The sequence below is a fragment of the Cajanus cajan genome, chromosome 3, assembly GCF_000230855.2.
Source record: "Cajanus cajan strain Asha chromosome 3, NIPB_CcT2T_4, whole genome shotgun sequence".
Taxonomy (NCBI): domain Eukaryota; kingdom Viridiplantae; phylum Streptophyta; class Magnoliopsida; order Fabales; family Fabaceae; genus Cajanus; species Cajanus cajan.
The window spans coordinates 79,724,542-79,746,983 of NC_138519.1; the positions used below are offsets into that span (position 1 = coordinate 79,724,542).

General features: G+C 32.0%; 2 protein-coding genes across 2 annotated transcripts; one reads left to right on the top strand and one right to left on the bottom strand.

The window, feature by feature from the left end:
• Positions 1 to 1,039: 1,039 nt before the first annotated feature.
• On the bottom strand, positions 1,040 to 3,900 carry LOC109800510 (homeobox-leucine zipper protein ATHB-6). Its single transcript, XM_020361292.3, has 3 exons — positions 3,311 to 3,900; positions 2,546 to 2,922; positions 1,040 to 1,928 (listed from the first exon to the last, which is right to left on the bottom strand). Exons 1-3 carry the CDS (start codon positions 3,369 to 3,371, stop codon positions 1,392 to 1,394), a joined length of 975 nt encoding a protein of 324 aa, XP_020216881.1. The 5' UTR covers positions 3,372 to 3,900; the 3' UTR covers positions 1,040 to 1,391.
• A 10,123-nt stretch (positions 3,901 to 14,023) lies between these two features.
• LOC145956483 (uncharacterized) lies at positions 14,024 to 15,129 on the top strand. Its single transcript, XM_083072089.1, has 2 exons — positions 14,024 to 14,216; positions 14,462 to 15,129. Exons 1-2 carry the CDS (start codon positions 14,024 to 14,026, stop codon positions 15,127 to 15,129), a joined length of 861 nt encoding a protein of 286 aa, XP_082928215.1.
• The last annotated feature ends 7,313 nt before the right edge of the window (positions 15,130 to 22,442 follow it).

Consider the following 22,442-nt stretch of genomic DNA (forward strand, 5'->3'; position numbering starts at 1 on the left):
GGTTAGCCCAAATGGTTCCTGTGTTAGTTTGAAATTGCATCATAACTTTTTTTTTTTTTTTTTTAATGATATAGGCAAATGATTTTTCTTTAGCTGGAGGACTTTGGTGACATATAAAACTATGCAGTAGTTTTAAAGGTATTTTTAAATAAAATATTAGAATTAATATGTTTAATTTCAATTTCATGCTACACTTCCCAATGCCCTGCAATCACCAAGGTCAATATCAACTGCGGCAAACAATTTGAAAAGAAAATTGAGGCGAAATATTTTTTTTTCCTATATCTGGTTCAAAATATCATGTTTATTTTTAAAACATTTTTCAATTTTATCAGCTTCACAACACATAATCCTATTGTGTGTTTGGTTTGGTAGTAGAAACTTTGGTAAGTATAAAGTACTAATTGTGGTGAGTTCATTAAAAAATAACTATTTATTGATTTCAAAAATCACGAGTATACTACAAAAAATACTTGCTACTTGTTGTTTTTAGAATTCTTGGTGAGTTAAATTTATCACCAACCCAAACATGGTTTTTGGATTTGGTTGAAGTTAATTTATAATTTGATTAACTTACGAGTAGAAAATTATAGTTGTGAACAAAATTATAGTTAATTTATCTTAAAAATAAGAATTTATCACTTTATAAATTTTATTATGTATAATATTGTTGTTCTTAATGGACCAATAAATCCTAATATTTATAATCGCTATTGTACTTATTTCATAATTCATAACATCTTGCTCCAACTATTCATGAAAGATGTGATTCAAATATCAATAAAAGTCTATCTTACTATAAGATACATTTGATAAATTGATCGATCATTAGTTAAAGAATCCGTTCAAGATACAAGTACGATATTTAATTACTAGAATAACAATATGGTAAAATTTATTTTTTCTTTCATGTTACTTCTACCTTTTTTTTTAATCTTATTTTTTATTACATCATATGTCCGCCTCAATCCACCCAAAAATGGGTGAACTTAATCACTACCTTTATCTTTTTTTCTTTAACCTTTACGCAGACAAATCATTTAACCGAATTTTATTTTTATTTTATCATTTCCTCTTCCATAAAAAGTAGTACTACATGGTTATTATAATTGGAATTTAATTTAATTTTTACAGCATAGTTTTGCTTTATGATTGAATAATAGTAATTATTCATATAATATTAATATATGATATAACTCCATGCCACACGGGCGAGAGTCATAATTACCCGCAATCAATCGTCATCTCCGACCCCACGCCAACGCCATGCAGATCCATTCTTTCGCAACTCTTGGCTTCTCTGCACACTCGCAACGCACCGTTTCACAGCGCCTTTCTGCGTTGAACACGAACACAACCGTTCAATATAGCGGTTCCCTTTTCTCCCTCAGTTAGCTCCACTGCTCTGGACAGTACCACTGCAGCGTCGGCGCTTGTTCGTCGGAGAAGAAATTGCAGGCCTCGTCCGCGCTCAAGAAATTGTGCTCCTCCATCTTCACGTACTGCGCCTGATACGTTTTCTGGAACTGAAAATAGTTCACCGGAGCTTGTGGCGGCGCCGTCGACACCGAGCAGTTGAACTTCAACGGAGAGGACTCGGGAGAGAGTAACAGATGCTGAGTCTTGGGACTGTTGCTGTTGTTGTTGTTGTTGTCTTCGTTCAAGATCGCGCTCGAGTCGCTGTCGGAAGAACCGTCTTTGAAGTCCACTTGCAAGAGCGAAGCCGCTCCGACACCGTTGTTGAAACACTCGTAGTTCAACTGATCCTCCGACTCCGAACCTGGAACCGAGGTTTCGCATGATGGGTCGCTCTTACTTTGTTGTTCCGTCGTTTTCTCTTCTGTCTCCGGCATCATCGTTATCTCCTCCTTCACGGAATATCCGCTTTCGGTGTTCCCTTCTTCCAATCTTGATTTCAATTCCTTAATCTACAAACACCAAACGATTCTAAATTACTCACTACAACCACACTAAACTATGCCCATGCTTCCACAAATCTTATTTGTTCTTTACCATACTTTTTTCTTTGATTAAATTACACCCTTATTTCTTAAAATCTGTGAAATTACACAATATTAATTTCCTTATTCTTTTAAGGTTTAAGGTAACTTCATTAAATAGACTTTAAGGTTATTAATATAATGTCTAAAGAGGAATATTTATCAAACGAAACAATTTAGACGGGTCGTGATAATAAAATAGGTTTAATTAATTTGTTGTTATAGTTCCATTAATTTTACATAGTTCATATATATATACTAATTTTTTTTATAACTTTAAATTTTAATGTTTATATATATCATTTTTTTAATTCAACGATAAAATTTATAAACTATATAAAAAAGACTAAAAAATTATTTTTAGTTATAGGAAATAAAAAAAAAAGATGAATATATCTATAAAAAGTTATGAAGCTATATAGAGAACAAATAAAGTAATTAAAAAATAAGAAAAATTAGGGATGCAAGTGTAATTTGAGCATAAAGGATGATTATGTAATTTAGTAAAAAAATTTATATTGATGTTTGTGGAAGTTCTATTGTACCTGTTTCCGTAGCGCTTCGTTGTTCTGATTGATGGTGTCGTAGTTGAGCTTAAGAGCATCATAGTTGGCTTTAAGAACACCATAATCTCTTTCCAATTGTTTGGTTTTCCACCTAGCTCGACGGTTTTGGAACCAAACGGCCACTTGTCTAGGTTGCAACCCGAGTTCTTGGGCAAGCTTCACCTTTCTTTCAGGTTCAAGCTTGTTTTCAACCTCGAAGTTCTTCTCCAAAGCCTTGACTTGATCCACACTTAGTCTACGCTTCTTCTCAGATTGATGCCCCGCTTCTTCAACGCACCCTTCCTCGTCGAGTCCGTCAAGCATCGATTGGAACTCCCTACCATACATGTGATGGCTGTTCCTCGGACTGTGTTCCTCTACATCAATGCAAATCACACTTAATCATTAGTATAATCAACACAAAACACTAATAGTAGTAGTGGTTAATTCTTTCACAACCCATATCATTCTATGCACCCCATTAACTTATTATTGCTCTTTTTCTATCACTTGTTTTATTTGCATCTCGAATTAGAGACCAATCTGACTCCTATTTCTATAACTGTGGTTGATCTGAGGAGTAATTGTAAATAATAAAAATCAAGTTTTATTACATCATATATTCCTTATAGTAGTAATATTTACTCCGGGTGTCAAAGTGTAAAAAAAGAAATCAATTTTTAAAAGATAAACACACATGGGTCTTGGATCTGTAGCTGAATCTACAAAGGAAAAACAATAAACAAGTGTGAATTAATGAAGCACCTGTTGAAGGACAAATTGTGATGAGAGGAGGGGAAGAATCTGAGCTGCCAAGTCTCTTCATGATGAGTTGGAATTAAAGATGGGATCTTATTAGATGAAGAAAGTGTTTTGATCCCCTTTTATTGTGTGTCAATGTCTTAAGATCTCAAAAGAAAGCTGAGAAGTGGGAAGCTAAGACAAGGTTTTTTCACTCAAAAGGAACCATCGAAAAGGAACTATCCTGTATCAAACAGCACCAATATTTACAATCTTGTAAGCAGCTATACAAGTACCACTTATCTCCATCAACACCACGTTGTCCCTGCTTTCTCACCACTTCTTTTCCCTCTTCACCCATCAAAAAATTCATACACGCGAAACTAAATAATCCCAAAACGCGAAAATATAAAAAGCACAAAAATAAGGTACTAAATTTTTCTCGGATGGATCATTTTACATGGTTGAATCACGTTAAAAAGTAAGAGAGACTATAAATTTTCATCACCAAATTAGAGGGTGTGGAAAAGTGAAAGGTTGAAAGGATTGAGAATGAGATATGAATGGCGGGTTTGGAGTGGTGAAGTAGTTTCACATCCCGGTGGAGTTTCTGAGTTGCACTCGCTTTATATAAACTCAACCGGGGTTAGAATCTGACTGGGGTTAGGTGGATTGCTACTGCGGTTAGCTTTCAAATGAACCCAAATTGAAATTCAATCTAAATGCAACTTTTTGTTTACCCGTTGTAGCCCGTCTTCCGGTTTTTTTGACCATTTTGTGACGGTGATATTTCTTCAGGTAATATTAAATTATTAATTAATTAATTAATTGTTAATTGGTTGTATACAGGTGCCTTCGTAAACGGCTCGGCTTCCCACATGGCTCGGTTCCATGAATTTCAGCTAACCCAAGATTTGGATTTCGTCAGCGTATCACGCTCTTAGCAGGAAAATTTTAAATTATTCTGAGTTATATTAATTAAAAACAATTTTCACATAAAATATTTTATCATAGACTCAAATATCTTCTTAATTTTTCAAATATGATATAAAGTTAATTTTAGTCTTTTAAATTAAAAACTTTTTTTAATCTTAAAAATTATTTTATATGTGACATAAATATAATTTTAATCTCTTAAATTTAAAATTAATATTTTTAATCTTACAACTTAAAAAAAATATTTTATAGCATGTTTATTTGTTTGATGGAGAAGTCTCAAACTCGTGTTTATTTGATTTGTTTATTCTTTGTTGCTCATTAAACATAACATTTAAATGTGAATAAGTGAATTATAATGTGTATTTAAATATGTTATTAATTTTTTTTCAAGTGTTTTTAGTTAATTTATCAAATTAAACTTAAATATTATTAAATTTATTATATAAAATACGCTTTTTACGATTATTAATAAAAATATTATACTAAATTCTACAATTAGGGATGATAAAAATATTCATACCAGTATGTATTTGTAAATAAAATCTATTACGAATAATAAATTGGTAGTATAAATGAATACACACGAGTAATGATAGTATCTAAATCCTAAACCTTAAACCCTAAAAAATCCTAAACTCATAGATACCTGTTTAATAAAATTTCTTAAATATTTTTATATATAAAATCATGCAATCCTAAAATTACACCCTTTTATTTTTTTTCCATAGTCAGAGCAACGCACACTTTCACACACAACACAAAGGGGATAAATAAACCCTCTTAATTTGAATCCCAGCTCTCTAATCCATTGACGACAACAGTTATTTTTTTTATATCAATAAAATTAACGTTAAATGCAAGTTTAAAAATTATCATCAATTTTTTTTAACATTTCAATGCCATCAAATACAAACTTAAAATTATTTGTAATGATTTTTTTATTTTTTTATTTCTAAAAAAATTTAATTAACCATGAATATTCATGAATACTGCAAATATTTAAAGAGTTTATAAATATCCGCTTAATGAGTACCTACACGAATATGGGGTGGGGTACAATTCATATTTTTATCTTGCAAGACGAGGACAAATATACTACTACCCACCCCCACGAACCCCATTAGGCCATTACCAACCATATTTTTGATTGACTCAATTTGTTATTATTTGTAATGTTACTATTAATTTTAAGGGACTAAAATATTTTTTAAAATTATATGAACTAAAAAAATTCAAAACTATATTTGAAAAATTAAACATAATTTTATCCCATGTTTTAAAAATTAAAGACATATTTAAGTGTTAATGCATTATAATCAGCCTAATAATACAAATTTAGATATTTTTATAATACACTAAATTTAAATTTGGAGGGACTATTATTATTATTATTATTATTATTATTATTATTATTATTATTTTCTTATTTGAGTGTTACATTAATTGAAATAATAAGGTATTTTAAGGTTGAAAATCATCTAAAAAAATTAAAATAAATATTTAATATATTTAATATTTTCCTGATTATTAGAATATCATACGCATGGGTTTATTCTTCTGATTCAAAACCTTTAAATTTGGATTTTTGAATGTGTTTATCCCTTCCAATTCAAAACCTTTAAATTTGGACTTTTTCCATATGTAGGGTTGTTATAGAAATATTTTATGCATATATATGAGTCAACTTAACTTTAATTATGGTCATCTCATAAACAACTTCACTACCTCAATCCCTAAACTCTAAAATAACAATAATTACAGTTAAATAATAATTAATTATATATAACATATAATTAATTAAAATGCTTAAAACGTACAATTTTATATGAATTTTATTTTAATTTCAATTTAAATGTTTTTTAAAGCACAAATTAATAGAATGAAATCAACAATTCCAACATACAAAATTAAACTGCAAGCTTCCCTTACCTCAAATCACCAAGAAGAAAGATAGAAGAAGGAAGAATGATGAAGAACACAATCCTCAAAGCTTTCTACTCCACACGATACCACCAACACTTAATTCTTAGCTTTGAAGTTTTGAATCACAACCCATCAACACAAATCTACACTTTGGTGACACTGAGTTTCAGGGTGTTGCCATTACTTTTAATTACCTATATGTTGTTATGTAGATTGTTGTTTTGTGTTGAGAAATTATAGGATCTAAAAGTTCCTTATGAACTAAGGTAGTTTTGGGGGTTTCTTTGGACAGATGTCCAATTTGACCACAATGAAGGAGGTATATAAAGTTTATGTTTAGAATTAAGCTTCACAAGTTCCATTCTTTAAAAAAATAGAGAGAAAATGTTTCAAAGAGAAGTGTTATGGTCCGTAAGTCTCTTTCTTCTCCAAACCTTCTCTAGTGAGGTGATTTTCTTTCCGAAATCTCCCCTAAGTTTTTTTGTTGTAATTCAGATCAGTAGGAGCCTTGAATCAAGTTGTTGATCTGTTCGGAGTTATGTTGTGTTTTGTTTGGAGTTTTATTTTTCTCCTCCCTCATTTCACTTCACTTTCGAGGTATAATGAGAGGTTGGAAAATTGTATTTAGTTGAGTTGTTAAGTGGTTGAATGCTTTATGAGATAATGTTATTTGAGTCTTTTAGATTCGTATATGAGTTGGTTCATTTGATGTAGATTGTATGTTAGGAGTTGAGGGTTATGATTTTGGGAAACACTATGTTGAAAAAAATTGATGTTTTGGTTTAATTATGAGTTGCATGTTGGAAATGGTATTGTATGAATTGTACATGTACATAGCACATGTATGTGTATTCTACTATTGCACATGTTGAAAATGTGCTCGGTTTCAGGTTTTTTGAGGTGGATTTGCGTTTTGCATTGATGTAAAACACTTTAAGGAAGGATAAAAACAACATGTGAAGTCAAAAGAAGGAACATTTCTCTTTTGATTTTAGAGCCTATCTCTCTAACTTTTTTCTAAATTGATTAAGGAAATGAACTTACAAAATTCAAATTTTAAGAAAACCTTATATACTTTCTCCTAAATTTAATTAACTTTAATATCAATTCAAGACAACTCCTAAACAATTAAACTTATAAAAATTCTTTAACATTAGAATTTTAAAATGATAAAATAATAATTGACATAAATCATTTATTTAATCAAATTAAACAAATAATAATAATAATTCACAATGTTACAAAATTTGTCTCTTTATATAAAAGCTAATAGACTGTGTGATATTATAGAATTCATCACCTTAGCCTGTCTACTTGCCAGCTCAGTAAATAACACCTTATGCATATAACTTATCAAAACTATAGTCCCCCATCCTTACTAAAATTATTTTCTTGGATATCAAAACAACAAAATAACTGTTTGAACCTTCTATCAATTTTTCTATCATCATAAAATTCCTCAATAGTCAATAAAAGTTATAAAATCCGCCTGACTATCTCCCAGAACTCCTTAAAAGATTTATTAAAAAGAGAAAGATATTTTAATTGGTGAAATTGTCGAAACAACTATTGTTGATTTGATTTATCGACAACAACCTATTGCAGATATATAGATAGCCAAATAGTAAGGCATGTTAAAAAAAATAAAATGAAACATCAAGTTATCATTGGTCATTTCATTGGTAATTTTGAACCACTAGTTTATTTAATTATTTAGAATTTCAGCAGTTTCGTTGTTGAAAAGATGTTGTTCTATATATCATTATCATCATATAAACTTCTTTCTCTCGAGTTAAAACATACTATACTCTTATCAATGGTTACACTTATTAATTACCAATGACTTTTAGCCATTGATAAGGAAAGGTTTACTAACAAAACCTGTACCTTGATAAAAAAAAAATCATATCGGTAAATGTCAAAGATTATGTAGAATATTTTTGGTTGAAAAAATAAAAAAAGTAAAAAAAAAAAAGAAACAATTTAAACCATTTCAATCTAAATTAGACCAAATTTGATATTAAAAGTGATATAATTAGATGACAAAATAATAAACAACTAAATTACATAACTAAATTGAGTAAATAGTACTTTTATTAATAATACAATTTTATCACATTATTATTATTATCTAATCACAATATGTTATTCTCACATTTATTATATTTTACAATAATTAATTTAATAGTTTTATTAACAATTATTCTTGATTAATTAAAAGTTTACATGTTTTTGTATTGACTATATATACAAAATAAACTCAACAAAAAAAATTTCAATAACAAAATCGATCTAATTTTTTAAATGATTGGGTTGAATTTTCCTAGTTAAATTAATTGAAAATATTATCAAAACTTGATTTAGAAATAAAGATAAAAGGTAAAAAAATATTAAATATTGACTAGTTACGAATGTAGTGTGTAAATACAACTTCATTAAAAGGAAAAATGGAGAGAAGAGTAAATATTAATAATATTTAATTAGTAAAATGAACTAATAAGATTTAACTCAATTACTTAACTTATCGTAAATTCTTCATATTAAATTTAAAATTCGATTGATAAATTATGTGTGTGTGTGTTATACTCACCAAAATGTACATTATAACTTATAGGATAAAAGTATATTAAACTCTATCTAAACACAACACCTTAATTATAAAATAAGACTTCGAGGAATGACATTTCATCAACAAATTAAATAATTACGGGATATTTTTTAAAATATAAAAAATAATTTGATAAGAGAAAATAATAATAAGAAAAAATTATGTTGTATAAATTGTAAAAGTATCGCACTATCCTAAATCCTAATTCTACATGTCATAAATCCATCATGAAATATTTTTTGTTATAACTCGATACTTATCTAGTTTGTGAGGTTTAGCTTCAACTATTCTCATTTTTTAAAATATAGTATATGTGTGTAATTATTTTTTATTTATGGTTTAGATTTGATCAATTTTAAAGGAAAACACAAATCATCCGATTTCTTTAATTTTCTTAACTTACAATCAATTGATTCGAACTAAAATTTAAATTCGATGCAATGTAGAGCAATTTGACTCGAATTGGTTGTCATGGTTTAGCCTTACTTTTATTTTTAAATAGAGAAATTACTAAACAAATGATAATACATAAAAAAAATAATAGTAAAAAATAAAAAATAAAATATTATTAGTCACTAATATAGTTGTTAGAATAGTGGATTAAGCTTAACTCAACCCTACAAAACTGGTTTGTAAGGTGAGGGTTGCTTTCCATTTTATATACTATTCAATCGCCTAATCTCTAGTCGATGTGGGACTTGAGTTTTTTTCAATAATAGTAATATTAATATATATATATATATATATATATATATATATATATATTACATAGATTTATAAAGAAATTAGTAAGAGTGGAAAATCGTGTGTGCAAGTACATGATTAAGTGGACTTGTTATGTGTGATATACGTGACTTTTGTTTGCAGTTTTTACATTTTTTAATATTATTTTTAATTATTTTCTAATCGTTGGTGCTTAATTATTCTTTATTTGATTGATAGTTGTTCAAACTCGGTTAGAAGATTGAGTTCTATTGTTTCAGAAAATTCATTTATTTTCAACTATTTTTACTATAATTATATTGATAAAAATAAATTTACACAACTTGATATTTATATTTATATAAATTTACTCAAATTGTTAAGAAAAAAATATTTGATTTTTTTTAATAAATAAGTATTAGAATTGGGTTTTTTTTAATATATAAGAAACAAAAATATAAAAATGAGTGATATCATGAAATTATAAATAAAAATACATATGCACAACTTCGGTTTAGATTTGATTCAAAATCAGAATTTCAATCTAAGACAATAAAAATAGCTTTGCCTTTTCTGTCTCCAAAGTGATAGATTTTCACAAATTTTGTCCTCCAATAATTTTGTCTCTTAGTTTACAAAATGTTATAAATTTTGCTCCCACATACTTAGCCAACCGTAACAATTCAGACAATTGTGTCACAATTTAAAAAAATAACTGTCACATAAATGTGTGTGGTATAAAATTCATGATATTTTGTAAATTAATTGAGAGACGAAATATGAAAAAATCTGAGAGAGAGACTCATGAGATTATATAACCACTATAATAAAATGAACTTTTTGTGACATTTAATATGATTTTTACTGGTAATAAAAATCGCTACAAAATCTTTTACTGACATTTCACATATTAGCCATTGTATGCAGTATCATTAAAACATTTACCGGCAATTGTTCTATATACTGGTAAAGACAATCATAATGGTCGGGAAAAATGTATAATTTTTTGTGTCATTTGTTACTGGCATTTAAAATTGTCGTTAAAAGTTTAAGAAAAGATTTATAATACTCTTTAATTATCTTATTTCTAGTCGATGTAAGACTTGTAAGATGAGTACAAATACTCTTTAGTTACCTTATTTCTAATTGATGTGAGACTTAGAAGATGAAGGTTATCTTCTAAGTATATATTCTTTAATTTTTTTAATTATCTTATCTTTTAAATACTAACTTAGAATAGTAAGTTATAAAACATATTTGTAAGGTAAGAGTTATCATTCACTTATATACTCTTTAATTATTTTATTTCTAGTTGATGTGGGACTTAAGTCTTTTCTAACAAATAATTGTCGCTAATAATAAATTTTGATGTGATGTAAATACATTTTTAGTGGTCATTATATAATAGTCATTAATATTTTTATTAAATAATAAAATAGAGATAATTAATTTATTATTATTAAATAATTGTCGGTAATACTAAATTTTGTTGTAGTGAACTTTAGAGATAAAAAAAATATAATTAATCCAAAAAAAAATTATTCGATTTCTAATTTATTTGATTTTTGATTATTCATATTTTTTTTAATTTTTTTAATTAAATTGGATCGATCGATAAATTTCAGTATGTAAATAAAAGAACGCCTTTATACTTTGAAAAAAAAAATCTATAATTATATTATCCTATTGATTTATGGATATAATTATTTCTTCGTAATTTAAAATTTCTGAATTCGTGATGACTCCATGAGTATGATAAATAATGGCTGAATGAACATCAATGGCATCTTCAAGAGATTCTATAGAATATGGATGATGTTAGGCTTGCCAAATCATTGGTTTGTTCTTTCTAAAGAAATAATATTGTACTCCTTTTTTCTTATTGTGACACATATTGTACTTGACTTTGTAATTTTTTGTTCAAATGTTCCCATTGAAAGAGAAGAAAAAAAAATTCTGTTAAAGTACCTCCTGATTAAATACAAATTCCCATTGGTTCGTACTAATCCTACTTGTAGAAAAAATGGTTAAACAATTAAATAATCTGACTGAAAATAAAATAAGTACTTTCTGAACCGAGGCTGCTTCCCGTGACTCTCTGTATTTCTATGGATTTAATAATTAATCAATCATAATATATTATTAATGAATAATAAAATACATGATCGATATTGTTGTGATATTCTTTTTCAATTTTAATATGAAAGCTTAAATAAAAAAATTGTTAAATACTAATTTTGATGTTAAGACACCAATTTTCCTTGTGATGTGGGTTGTAGTTATCCCTGTGATGTGTGTGAAAGATACGATATATCAATAAAGAATAGAAAGTTAGCAGTTAGGTAAATATTTAAAAATAATTACGTATTTTAAAATTTTAAATTTAAATATAGTTTAATGATTTATATTTATTGTTTTTTTATTTTTATTTTTATCATTAAAAGTGTTATTGTGAGAAAAATGTACATAACTTTTTTAATTGGTCATGTAACCACTAGATTACTTTTAATATTAACCATCTTTGTATAGTTATATGATCCAAATTTAATGTTATTATAATCTAAAAATAAAAACTGTTTTCTTTACACGTGTAAGTCAACATGTAAAAAACAGAATTTAATTTTAATATTTTATTAATATAAATATTTTTACAAGGTCAAATAATTAAAAACTGAAATATAAATGCTGAAATTATTATTAAAAATCAATAAATTTTAGCTATATAATATGTGATAAAATAATTTCCTTATAATGTGTACATTATAATTAAATTAATTTTAAACTTATTCATTAATTATTTTTATATACAATAATGGAAATAAAAATAAATCATTTTATTTTTCCAATCATTAGAAATTTAGACTCATCTGTCACTAGGACGAGTCTGGCTGAACGTAGTAACTAGTAAGTTAAAAATTATTCATTATTAAGATTTCATCATCAATTATTAAGACAAATGAAAGTTTTTCATCAAGTGATATCGACATTTCAAAATATCAGAAATAGCTGTGTGATTTTTTTGGGACAAAACCTTTAATCAGAATTGAGATATATGCAACAGTACTGTGATATGAAAATATGTTCAATGAGTTAAATGATCCAATTCTTCGATTTGTATAATCCAACTTGGGTGGAGGATCCACAACAAGTTAAAGAAGAAGTGAAGAACTACTTTAAAGATCGATTCTCGGAAGGAGGTTGGAGAAGACCAAAAATGGACGGGGTTGTCTTTAATCAAATAACATAGGCGGATAATGATGATCTAGTAAAAGTCTTTCAGGAGTCAGAGATAAAGGAAGCAGTGTGGGAGTGTAATGGAAGTAAAAGTCCTGGCCCAGACGAATTCAATTTTAAGTTTATCAAACAATGTTGGGACATCTTGAAGGAGGATATCATCAGATTTATTAAAGAATTTCATACGTTTGGGAGACTTCCGAGAGGGTCAAACCCGTCCTTTATTGCACTTGTGCCAAAAAAAGTGGACCCCCAACAACTAAGTTAGTACAGACCTATCTCGCTCATTGGCTGCATGTATAAGATTCTGGCTAAATTGCTTGCAAAACGTCTAAAAAAGGTTCTCCCAAAAGTAATAGATCTAGCTCAATCAGCCTTTGTTGGAAATAGGAATCTTCTCCATAGGGTGGTCGTACTTAATGAAATTGTGGATGAGGTTAGAAGGCAAAAGAAGTCATGCTTAATATTCAAAGTAGATTTTGAAAAAACATATGACTCTGTGAGCTGGGAGTACTTGAAATACATGATGCAGAGGCTTGGTTTTTGCGATAAGTGGATAAGTTGGATATTGGAGTGCCTCCACACAAGCACCGTGTCTATTTTAGTTAATGGGAGTCCTACAAAAGAGTTTACTCCACAGAAAGGTCTCAGGCAGGGTGACCCACTAGCACCATTCCTGTTCACTATAGTGGCTGAAGGCCTTACAGGGCTCATGAGGATGGCAACTTCTAAAGGTAAATTTGTTGGGTATCAAGTCGGGGAGAAAAAGGTGCCAGTCAGCTTATTACAGTATGCAGATGACACAATTTTTATCGGAGAGGCAACCATGGAAAATGTAATTACAGTCAAGTGCCTCATGAGGAGTTTTGAATTGACATCAGGACTCAAAGTCAACTTTCACAAAAGTAGTGTAGGCATTTTAGGTGTGAACAACAGTCTTACAGAAAGGTATGCAGACTTGCTAAATTGCAAATCACTCCACTTTCCATTCTCATACTTGGGTCTGCCAATCAGGGCCTCAGCTAGGAGTTCAGTTACATGGAAACCAGTACTGCAGAAGATTAAAGACAAGCTTGCCAACTGGAAACACAGGTTCGTATCTATGGCTGGGAAAGTCTGTTTGATTAACTCAGTGCTATTAGCTATCCCCCTCTATTACTTGTCTTTCCTTAGGATGCCAACATTAGTACATAAAAAGTTGATAGCTATTCAAAGGCGATTTCTTTGGGGCATGGATGAAGGAACAAAGAAAATCTGTTGGGTAAAGTGGGAAATGATCACGTCTCCAAAAATTCTATGAGGGTTGGGGATAAAGGACATGAAATGTTTCAATGCCTCTCTACTTGCAAAGTGGCGATGGAACTTATTCTGTCAAAAAGATACCTTGTGGAGTCGCATCCTTGACTCAAAATATGGTGGCCATGGTAGCTTGGGAGGGGGACGGCGAGGTCGACAACATAGATTCTGGTCTGAGTGGTGGAGGGATCTACAAAAATGTTGTGGAAGTCATGAGCAGTCACAATGGTTTGATAAAATTAAGAGGTGGAAAATTGGGAATGGGGGTGAAATTAACTTCTGGGAGGATGTGTGAATAGGAGAAGAAAGTTTGTTGCAAAAGGTCCCTTGGGTGTATGTCAACTCAAAGCAACAAAGTTATAAGCTGACTGACATGGGCTGCTGGGAGGGAGAGGATTGGCACTGGAAATTCCAATGAAGAAGAAACTGGCTAGAGAGAGATCAAGAGCAATGGACATTCTTTCAACATGTAGTCTCCACAGTGGCCTTGCAAAAACATGCTAAGGATAGATGGGTGTGGCCTATTGATAAGTCAGGATGCTTCTCGGTCAGCTCTACCTACAAGGCATTACATGATCTCAAGTACAATGGTCAGGTGGACGACTTATTGTCTCACATTTGGCATATGAAAATCCCACCTAAAGCTGTGATCTTGCAATGGCGTCTGCTACATAATGCTCTTCCTTCAGTTTATAATCTTCTGAGAAGAGGCATCGTCTTGCCTCCTCTAGACTCAATGTGTGTGATGTGCAATGAGCAACTAGAGACATTACCGCATCTCTTTTTCAGTTGCCCAATTATTGACCAATTGTGGAAATACTGTTTTTCTTGGGCTTCTATCACCACAGTCCAGCCTCAAACAGTGAGGCAACATTATTGTCAGTACCCACAACTATGTTCTGGTCTTCGCCAAATGAAGGGTTGGGATATCGTTAGGAGTGTTGTTGTATGGTGTATTTGGAATGGGCAAAACAACAAGATCTTCAGAAGAAGGGTGACTGCGCTAGAGGATTTGAAAGCCAACTTACACATTACTGTGTGGTTGTGGCTGAAGCTTAATGACCTCATGGACTTTACCTTTGATCAATGGATAGCGTGTCCATCCCAATGCTGGCAAAATGGGTGGAGAAGTCAAGTCTGAGATTTGATATGGTGACCAGGCGTACCTACCAGGCTACATGTGGTCTCTATTGGGATAAACTATACCTAAATATGTAAACCTTCTTGATTGCTGCCTAGCTTTGCTCATAAACTAACTATACCTTACCTTGTATTTCACTGTAATTGTGGGTTTGTGGCACCCCTAGTGCCACATATTCAATATATTATTGGCTTTTTCAAAAAAAAAAAAAACCTTGTTTACATATGATATATCAAGAAACAAATTGAGTTTTGATGGATGGAAGTTATTTTATTAAATATTGGGATGGATTATTTGATTAAGTTTTGTTTTGTTATGCACAATTTTTTATGAGAAAGTATATATGTATTAATACTATATAGACACAAGTGATTGTTAAGTCTCAATTTTACCTCTTTTTGGATGAGACTTATTGAACGAATTCCACTCATCCTCTGAACCATTGCAATATAATTGTTCTCTTTTTGGTTCTTTTTGTGTGCAGATATAACTAACCCAAATTTAGCTAACAATACCTTAATACACCTTGTTTTTTGTGCAGGTATTGAGCTAGGGACTTGAGGATTGAAGACTCTTAGGATTGGAAACCTAAGAAGCTAAGGAGCAGAGAAGAGGTTCTGCGCCGGGCTCAATATAACCCGCGCTGGGCGTGACAAAAACAGAGTATTTCATCTCTGCCAGTTATATTGCGCCGGGCGCAAAAGGAATTGAGCCGGGCGCAAAACGAATTAAGCCGGGCGCAAAAGGAATTGCGCCGGACTTGTGTTGAGACAGAGAGTGCTTGACTTCTCTGGAAGAACTTGTGCCGGGCGCGAAGAATTGTGCGCCGGGCGCGGAGAATTGTGCGCCGGGCGCGGAACCCTAATCTAATCTCCCAGGCTCGTATTTGAAGCCATTTTCGGGGGAGAAACCTTCATTCTCACATTGGGCGCCTCCAGGAGCTGCGGAAGGGATTCCCAGGGCTTGGGATCGTCCGTGTGCGGATCTTTCCTTCGGTTCTTCACTTCCTCTTCCATCTCTATTTTGTATTTGCCCTCATTGTTGTGAGTGGTTTCACCTATTTTGTGGGGTTAGATGTAACCAACGTACTCTATTGTAATCTTTACGGTTTTAATGATATATATACATGTTGTTTTATTCTTTATTGTGTTTGTTTCTATTCGTAATGGTTGCTTTGGATTGATCACCCTTTGCATGATTTAAGGTTCCATGGGTATTGGAAAATAACCTTTGAAACTAGTTCTGAAACATATGCCTAGTGGTGATTGTATCTAGGGATAAAGCTTGACCCATTAGTAGTCTTAAACCCGAGCCCGTAATGCGGGTGTAGATATTGGGTACTCAAGGGATTGATATTCAATATCCGCGCCTAGGCTCTTTCTCTAAGGGATTAGGTTTGAGTAAACTCTTGGGTTGACTAAGCAATGAATTCAACAAGAGATTAAGGATACATTAGTGTTACGTTTGGTGAAATCTGACCCCCACAACCTCACAATACCACAATACCATTCCTTACCTTTTCCACTCACAAAACAATATTTATTTACAGCTCTCATTCCAATAGTCACAACTTTGAATTCACTGCACAAACTATGAAATTGGAATTATTCTTTAGTCACGAATAGTCAATAAATGCTTATATTACCTTCTAATCCCTGTGGATACGATATTTTTACTACTTGAACGACCGGTATACTTGCCGTGTTTGAGACCGTTGATTGAATCAAACTGATTTACAATTATAACAAAAGTACTTCAACGGAAATCTCAACAAGTTTTTGGCGCCGTTGCCGGGGATTAGAATGGCAATTTAGTATTTATAGCTATTTGTGATTTAATCCTTTACTATTTTTGTTATTCTTTGTTAGCAATGAATTGTTGGAGCTAACCTGTGTACTCTAGTCTTCAGCTTTCTCTTGTATGCAAGGTACTGCTCAAATTGGATTCACCAATCCTTCTGAGTCATTGTTGAGCAATCATGAGGTTGCACACGGGGCAAAAAGGAACAAGAGCAACAAGAGCTGAAGGAGAATCAGAGCATTTCAAGTTGGTCACCGTCAGGCTCGGGACAGTAAACAAGCGCTTCCTGGGAGGCAACCCAGAGATCTGACTTTGTTTATGTGTTTGTCCTTTCATTCTGTTGTAGATTTTAGTGTTAATGTTTGTTATGCATGATTGTTTTGTGTACATGTTGTTTGTGTTATATGTTGGTTTGTGGTATGTATTGTTTTGTGTTAGATGTTGATTGTTAGAATCATGCTTGAGTGGGTAAATATAGGGTACATCTTGTTGGGAGTGTGAGGAAGAGGTAACTCTGTATCTAGGTGGAAATCAGGCCTTATCTCAAAGTAAATTTAGGCAAAACTGACCATATCAGGGTTATGCGCCCGGCGCGCTTCACCTCGCGGCCAACGCAAGACTCAAATTGTGGTCTCTGGAACCAACCACGTCGGGCACGTTTAATGCACGCCCGGCGCGATATCAGATTTTGAAGCCTTGTTGAATTTTACTGATATGAAGCCCGGCGCATCTGTGTTGCGCCCGGCGTAGGACATTCCTGACAACCCATATTTATCTGTTTTCAATCATGTTTCTTTATGTTCTGTTGTATGTTGTATGTTTGTGTGCTTTATGTTGCATTGTTATAGTTCATTTCCGTGTGCATGCATGTTGTGCTTAATTTTGGTCTAAGGATATTCTCCATTTTTGCTATATTTGCTTGGTCATCACTGTGTATAATTTTTGTGCTCACCATGTTCTTTCATGAGTACACTCTGCAATCACTTCTGGTTACCAGGACTTTCAGGTGTATACTAGTTGGCCTGGGGACCAAGCTCCTAAGTTTGGGGAAGTGGAGCTGCTGAGGTTGATGGAGTTGATGATGGTGGAGCAGCTCTTGGAGATGAAGATGACCAGACCCCATAGATGGAAGCAGATGGAGCCTACCTTAGTTTACCTTTGTCTATTGCAATTTATTCTTCTGTCTTTTATTTTCAGTATTTAACTGTTTTTATATATAGTCTTTTTGATGATTACTTTGTTGGTTGTTTTGTGAATAGTCTGCCTTAGCATGGTTTTTAATCTTGTTGATACTTGTTTTGCTTGTGGTCGATTCTGGATTATAGTTTGCTTGATGTTTATGTTGTGTGTACCTTAGACATTTTCAAGTCACATTAGATCTTTAGTTCATGACTAGTTGCATACGGGTTTCAATGTTAATCATAGAACTGAGCTGAGTTTGATAGTTTGTGGATGCATAGCCGGGTGAGGTTTGAGCCTAAATACCTATGAGTGAACTACGCTTAGGTTGCATGATAGACTTTGCTTGAGTTTCCCTGGTGGTTTGCTTATGTTGTGCACTTATATGATCAAGGCATTTACATTTCCATATTTTGTTAATCATCTAAGCCAAAAAGCCATATCCACTTTCCACTTGACCCATACCTTCCTAAGCCTAAACACCACACCTTCCACTTGTCCCAAACCATGGAAAATTAACCATAACCTTTGCCTTGGTTAAGAGAGCAAATTGATGACATCAAATAAGTTTGGGAGAGTTGAAGAATGAGGAAATTTGGGAAGAAGAAAGTATGTGGTCAGCCATTACAAAAAAAAAAAACAAAAAAAAAGAGAAAAAAAAAAACAAAAAGCAAAACAAAAACAATAAGGCTAATGGCTTGGATCCGTTTAGGGGCATGTGCTTAATTATTGTAATGGGGTATGGAGAGGGATATCATTGTAAAATCTCATTTGCTCTCTTAAGCTATAGCACCTTCAATCCTTGAAAAACCATAAAACTGCTACTGCTTGACCCAGAATTGCCCTAATAAAGACCTTGTGATAAGTGTCTGCATTTGTTTTACCACTGGTTTCATTTGGAAACGAAGAGTAAAGTTGAATCATGTGGCGTGAGTAGTAGACTAGAGAGAAACACTCACCCTGATACACTAGTGTGCATACAGAGAAACACTTTCCTAGTGAGGATGTATACACAGATAGTCATTACTCTTCTCAGCTCTTTGATCTCTTTTGAAACCTTTGTTTGCACATTGTCATGTTCTATTGCAATAATTGTGACTGGAGATTCATCTTAGGTTCATGCTTGCGAAAAGAAAATACAAGCGAACTAGGATGTAGGATTTGACTCACATGCATTACTTGTTATTTGCTAGATTAATTACCTTTTGCTTGAGGACAAGCAAGTTTCTAAGTTTGGGGGAGTTGTTAAGTCTCAATTTTACCTCTTTTTGGATGAGACTTATTGAACGAATTCCACTCATCCTCTGAACCATTGCAATATAATTGTTCTCTTTTTGGTTCTTTTTGTGTGCAGATATAACTAACCCAAATTTAGCTAACAATACCTTAATACACCTTATTTTTTGTGCAGGTATTGAGCTAGGGACTTGAGGATTGAAGACTCTTAGGATTGGAAACCTAAGAAGCTAAGGAGCAGAGAAGAGGTTCTGCGCCGGGCTCAATATAACCCGCGCTGGGCGTGACAAAAACAGAGTATTTCATCTCTGCCAGTTATATTGCGCCGGGTGCAAAAGGAATTGAGTCGGGCGCAAAAGGAATTGCGCCGGGCTTGTGTTGAGACAGAGAGTGCTTGACTTCTCTGGAAGAACTTGTGCCGGGCACGAAGAATTGTGCGCCGGGCGCGGAACCCTAATCTAATCTCCCAGGCTCGTATTTGAAGCCATTTTCGGGGGAGAAACCTTCATTCTCACATTAGGCGCCTCCAGGAGCTGCGGAAGGGATTCTCAGGGCTTGGGATCGTCCGTGTACGGATCTTTCCTTCGGTTCTTCACTTCCTCTTCCATCTCTATTTTGTATTTGCCCTCATTGTTGTGAGTGGTTTCACCCATTTTGTGGGGTTAGATGTAACCAACGTACTCTATTGTAATCTTTACGGTTTTAATGATATATATACATGTTGTTTTATTCTTTATTGTGTTTGTTTCTATTCGTAATGGTTGCTTTGGATTGATCACCCTTTGCATGATTTAAGGTTCCATGGGTATTGGAAAATAACCTTTGAAACTAGTTCTGAAACATATGCCTAGTGGTGATTGTATCTAAGGATAGAGCTTGACCCATTAGTAGTCTTAAACCCTAGCCCGTAATGCGGGTGTAGATATTGGGTACTCAAGGGATTGATATTCAATATCCGCACCTAGGCTCTTTCTCTAAGGGATTAGGTTTGAGTAAACTCTTGGGTTGACTAAGCAATGAATTCAACAAGAGATTAATGATACATTAGTGTTACGTTTGGTGAAATCTGACCCCCACAACCTCACAATACCACAATACCATTCCTTACCTTTTCCACTCACAAAACAATATTTATTTACAGCTCTCATTCCAATAGTCACAACTTTGAATTCACTGCACAAACTATGAAATTGGAATTATTCTTTAGTCACGAATAGTCAATAAATGCTTATATTACCTTCTAATCCCTGTGGATACGATATTTTTACTACTTGAACGGCCGGTATACTTGTCGTGTTTGAGACCGTTGATTGAATCAAACTGATTTACAATTATAACAAAAGTACTTCAACGGAAATCTCAACAGTGATAATAACTTGTTTTTTTTAATCATATGATTTGGATCTTGATCTTATATATGAAATAAATTATGTTAGGAGAAGAATACTTACTTTATATGTATTCATAATTTTTTAATGAAAATTAATTATCGCTTTCAACAATATTTCATATTAATATTATAAAAAAATAATAAATATGTATTAGAAATGTAAAATATTTTCATTATTAATATAAATTTTTAGTTATATATATATGATAAAAGTCAATATGCTCACAACTTATAATATATATGATTTGTAAATTGAATAACAATGTAATTGGGATTAAAATATTTAACTATATTATTATAGTATAACATTTCTATTAATTTTATTAATAATTAATCTTTATAACATATTTTTAAAAAGGTAAAGAGCAATTTATCGATATGAGACTATTAATAAGAATATTATAAGATGTGATTCCCAATGACAAAAGTAATAAAAATAGAATGTTGAAATCCAAAATATCTCCTCCTAAAATATAAATGCAACATCAAAATATTGATATTGTGCCAAATAGTTTTAACAAAATAATCACAAGCTAATCACGATTCAATTAAGATAAAAATACGTCAGATTAAGATATAGTGAAAACTGTATTTCTGAAAATAACTATAGCTAATGCGACAAAGAGTGGTGCTCAAGATATTGATATATATATATATTATGCCAAATAGGTTTTAGAGCAAATCGTGCCTTATGAGAAATCGAGTAATAAAGTTCTTAGATCCTCACTCACATGTCACAGATCACAAGGTATTTAGCTTGGCTACACTTGTGATCCATCGGAGAAAACAATGAAACCCACGAGAAATCGATCGATGAAGATCATGCCAAGAAAAACACATGACCATCTCTTGATCGTACTGTTATTCCCACGAGATCTTTTTGTTTTTCACAAACGTCTAACAATTTCACCCACTACATATATAGAACCAGTTTAGCTAGTTTCAAACATTTCTGAATATTTCACAAATCTATGAATGAATCTCATATATATAGTTGGCTTCAGATATCGTAATCGGAGGTGTGTTATTTGAATTGATGAGATTACTTTCATTTCCCTATGCTATGGCACTTGATCGTCCTGAACCAGAAAGTTATTGTTTTTACATGGAAAAGGAAAACCAACCGAATTGTCACAACAAAGTGAATCAAACTAAACCCTAAACTAAGACACATTCACGTTCTCGTGCATCAATTGATACAGTAGTATTATTATTTCAATATAATTAATGATTTCTAGTTAAAGTATAGATATATAATTATGTTAAATATCTTAATGAAAAGTTTAAACTTTTATAAATTATAATAATTTTATCCTACTCAAACATAAATATGAAAGATATTTATGATCTATGCTTAAAAAAAAAATACCCACGTTCCCTAAACTTGTGTCACACATACACAAGTACTTGTAATTAAATTCTATGTATTAATTCCAGCTTTGATAGACATAATTGTCAGCATAGCTGTACTAATGTGTTCCATTCCAATCCTACGCAATTGAAGGTCCTTTTTAAAGCAGTTGCCGACCAGTGACAGGCAAACATGAATGGGAGGGAAAGGTAGTTTCAGCGTAAAAGTGTGCCATCGTCACTGCCATGGACAAAATTAAATTGAAACAGTGACACAACTTTAATCAGAACTTGGACCCACCTTTGTTAAATGACAACAACACGTGTGAGGTGGGCTCATCATGCAGTACACAAATTA